The 4,151-nt window shown below is 39.8% G+C and overlaps 1 protein-coding gene across 1 annotated transcript; it reads right to left on the reverse strand.

The window, feature by feature from the left end:
• Positions 1-1,243: 1,243 nt before the first annotated feature.
• On the reverse strand, positions 1,244-3,186 carry LOC137357508 (probable G-protein coupled receptor 139). The gene is made up of 2 exons (XM_068023857.1): positions 3,090-3,186; positions 1,244-2,145 (listed from the first exon to the last, which is right to left on the reverse strand). Exons 1-2 carry the CDS (start codon positions 3,184-3,186, stop codon positions 1,244-1,246), a joined length of 999 nt encoding a protein of 332 aa, XP_067879958.1.
• Between the last annotated feature and the right edge of the window lie 965 nt (positions 3,187-4,151).

The raw sequence follows: 4,151 nt of genomic DNA on the forward strand, positions 1-4,151 counted from the left end.
TTGCAGCGATGCCCTGTGGCTAAGATGACTGGTCTCCAACAAGCATAACCATCTTCCTTTATGATAGGTATGATTCCAACCAGTGGAGAGATTCCCAACCTCCCCGGCCCTCCCTTATTCCCATTTATTTCAATTTTGTTAAGGATCCGTTATGCCAAACTTAGGCAAAGGCTGCCTTGATGCCAAGGGCAGCCATTCTCACCACCTCTGGAATACGGATCTTTTGTTCATGCTGTAATGAGGTCCGGAGCTGAGTGGCCCTGGCAGAACCACAACGGAGCATCGGTGAGCAGGATATTGCTCTCTAAGTGCCACCTGATTACACTGTTGTCAACCACTACCATTGATTTGCTCATGTTCGAGTGAAGACTGTTGAGGTGTTAAATGGCCAGATTGGATTTGACCTGCGTTTTGCGGTCATTTTTTTTCTTCGACTGTGGTGAATGTGTTCCATGACCAAGCATCTGACCGCATCTTGAATCTTCCATGAACAGGGTGGAAAAGCTTATGCTAATCTTATATTTTCTGGGCAGCAGTGACACGCCTAATGCATTCGATATGACTGAGGTGCTCTGCTATGTCTCTATTTATTAGAACTACTTCTAATCAAAGTAAGAAGACAAACAATTGTACACGGTACTCTAGGTGTGGTCTCACCAATGCCCTGTACAAACGTAATAAGACTTCCCACTTTTACACTCAATCACATTATCAAAAAATGCCACGATTCCAATTGCCATTCAAATTACGTTTTATGATTCATACAAGGACAACCATACCCCTCTGAATGCAGCTCTCGGCAGTTTCCCTCCATGTAAATACAATTCCTCTTTCCTATTTTTCCCACCAAAGTGAACAACTTCGCAATTCTACATATTATGCGCCATCGGCTAACAATGTCAACACTGAGATACTAAACATGGCAATGCGAGCTAATAATGGATTTTGTAGAAAACATTCACACCAAATATTCATTCCCAGAATATCCCTGGATTATGTCCTCAGATACGGCGTGTAAAGCAATAAAACATTCGTTTGGCTGTAAACACATCTGTTGATAATGTATGCTTGGGTCGTGATGTGGAAAATACAGTACAAGTTTCCGACCTATGACATCAACTTATCTTTAAGATTGAACTAATTTGTTAGATGTCTCTTAAAATAATCTGAATTAAACAACATTAACTGAATTCTACAGGATACAACACAAATATTCATGCACATGTTGAATGTGTGAATATTTTCATCGGATTAACTTGACCATCCTTGTGAGAGGATATTTCACTCCATTGGTCAACTCCTGCCTAAATTTCCTTTGGGTCACTGCATAAATAAACGTGTTCGTGCAGCAACTCAACAGCTGGAGAATGAAGCCTATTTCCGGAAGAAATGTGGGCAGAGGAACACTATACATATACGACAAGTAATCCAATCGTTTCAAAATGGAACAGACCATGAACACCACCCATAACAGTATAAAATTCGCCGATATAACGAACAGTAAAATCATGGACTTTCTTCGGTTCACCATCTCTGGGTCACTGTGACTCGCCCCACTGCTACGATCCCGGAGCCGCCTGCGGGTTCTGCTGGCCACTATAATATTTCTGACCGTCACTGCATTGAATAGTAGAATCAAAACAAATGGAATGAATGGTGTTAAAATATAATGCATTAATTCAACGATGGCCCAGGCCAGCGATCGATATGCAGCTATTGCCACGAAGCAAAACCAGGGACTGTTGGAACGCGTATATTGACGGGTATACAGAAAATACCAGAAACAGTTCTTCAAACAGCTCAGTACAGTCACTGTTCCGACAACCACCACAGCTGTTTTCTTGGTGCAATATTTTACTTTTAGCTTCTGACAACAAATGGCTACAAATCGATCAAAGGAGAAAGTGACGGTGAACCAGACAGAACAGTCTGTGGCGGCATAAAGTAGAATGGCGTGGATATTACAAACTCTAACGTAAAACAGAAAAGTAAATTGTATCCGATAAACAATAGGAATCTGCCTTAGGATCAGATCGAGGATAATGACCAATAGGTCCGCTGCTGCCATGGCTACCAGGTAGCTGGTGACACATTTGGAGAGACCACATTTTCCCCGAAACAGGATCACAATCGCCAGCACGTTAACTGTAAGCAAAAGAAGAATAAGAAATGATTCAACAAACGCACAATAACAAAGGTTTGTTGTGTTTTCCGTGAAATAACAGATGAGGATTTGCAATATGCATATTAAAGTTCTTCACAACAATCTGAAACTCACCACATAATGTGCAGATTGGGTTTAGATCCAGTAAAAGACAGAACGTCCTGTACATAGCTTTTATAATCAGAGTAATCAGTAATGAATCGGCAGATACGTGATATAACGGGATCAAATGAAGCAAGGTTAAAAAATAAAGTATATTTAGATTAAAAGAAAAAGGGAACAATCAGGAATTGGGAGCTACGGTTCCATATAAACATAAGAACTTGAATAATCCATTCAGACACTTAGGCGTGGTCCGCCATTCCACTCGACCCCGACTGATCTCTTTCTGAACCCATTTACATGCCTCGTTCCTTAATAGCCTTACTATTGGTGGTAGGCGGAAATGTGGGGTTGAGGTTATAATCTGATCAGCAATAATTTTATTGAATGTTGGAGCAGGCTCGAGGGGCCAAGTGGCCTACTACTGCTCCTAATTCATATGATCGTATGTAATAATCATTGAGTTCATATCAGTGAATCAACATTTACATATCCATCAAAAACAGGTCACCATCAAGTATACACATAGAGAAAGATAGAACGAATGACAAAAACAAAAAAAACACAGAAATAGAGAAAGAAAGAAAACAAGAAAGAAAGGATGGACTCATATCTATCGATACTTCCCACCAACTCCAGTCATCCAAAAGCATTTTGCAGCCAGTGAAGTACTTTTGACATGTATTCACTGCTGTAATTTTGAAGTGTAGGCACTGCTGTCATGCAAGGAAGGTAATGCAATAAAAATCTGGATGTGCAGGCCAAGATACCACATTCTGTTGAACTCCAGTTACTGAAGTAGCAACCCGAGGTAATAACTTACCTGGGATACCAATCGCAGCCAAGATCGGGTAGTAAATCTTTTCAATATCATAAAGTGCCCAAAGAATCTTAAGCTTCATCAGAAAACCAAGAGACATTATTTTCCCTTTTGATAAGAATCGATGACTCAATGTTGTTGTTGATGCTGGAAGAAATTATCCGACTGACACCTTGAGAGGATCTCCATTCTTTATAGGAGAACACAATATCATTCGCTCAGATAATTGGGACCCATGCTGCCTGAGATTACTTACAGTCACTGAACAAACAGATGAAGGCTTTCGCGACAAGATTTTCAACAATCATAGCGGCAATTCCAAATAGACTTTCACTGAAGTCCAGGTTAATGGTGCACTTCATACATGCATACAGGTCGCACAATCCTAAGAAGAATTTTCAGAGATTTATTTTCTGAATAAAACTATAAAGTGATGCTCGGTTAGCCCAGTGTCACCAAACATAAACCCGAACAAATGTGCTCATTTTAGAGAGGAATGACTAATAACGAACTTAAGGAAAAAAACAAAACAAAGGACTTTTTAGATTCTAAAAATAACATTATTTCCAATTTCCATCAGGTCCTCTGTACCTGCGGTGCAATTTTTAAATATACTGCCTGTTTTGTTGATTGTTTCCAGCGTTATTTGCTTATATTTCGGATTTCCAGCAGCCACAATATTGCTTTTGTTTGAAGAATTTTAAAATAAAACCTGGTCCTTTATTTTCGGCTGCATGTTGAGTAAAATGAGTTGCTTCAAGGAAGCATCTATCCTGTTGATATTGGTCAGAATGTATATGTTATACAGTCCATATGGAAGAAAGGCAGGAAGCAGGATGGAAGGAAGGATGGAAGGAAAATCACTGCTTTAATGCGGACAATATTGTTACAATCGCTGCCCACAATTTAGTGCAGAGTCCTAAATGTCGTTGATGAATGGTTATTCTGCAGTTTAATTAAAAGGATAATATGCTTGTTTAACTTACAGGGAGACAGATTTGAAATCCGATCATCAAGTGTTTGCAGGTCGCCATCACACTGCCAGATTTCAGGGCTTTATTAATA

The sequence above is a fragment of the Heterodontus francisci genome, chromosome 48 (genome assembly GCF_036365525.1).
Source record: "Heterodontus francisci isolate sHetFra1 chromosome 48, sHetFra1.hap1, whole genome shotgun sequence".
Classification (NCBI taxonomy): Eukaryota; Metazoa; Chordata; class Chondrichthyes; order Heterodontiformes; family Heterodontidae; genus Heterodontus; species Heterodontus francisci.

Bases quoted from the DNA above. Each gene is read 5' to 3' on its own strand.
- LOC137357508 (XM_068023857.1), bottom strand. From the start codon at position 3,186: ATGTCTCTTGGTTTTCTGATGAAGCTTAAGATTCTTTGGGCACTTTAT. The intron at 2,146-3,089 runs GTAAGTTATTAC...TTTTGCTTACAG, and splicing joins GGCTGCGATTGGTATCCCAG to TTAACGTGCTGGCGATTGTG.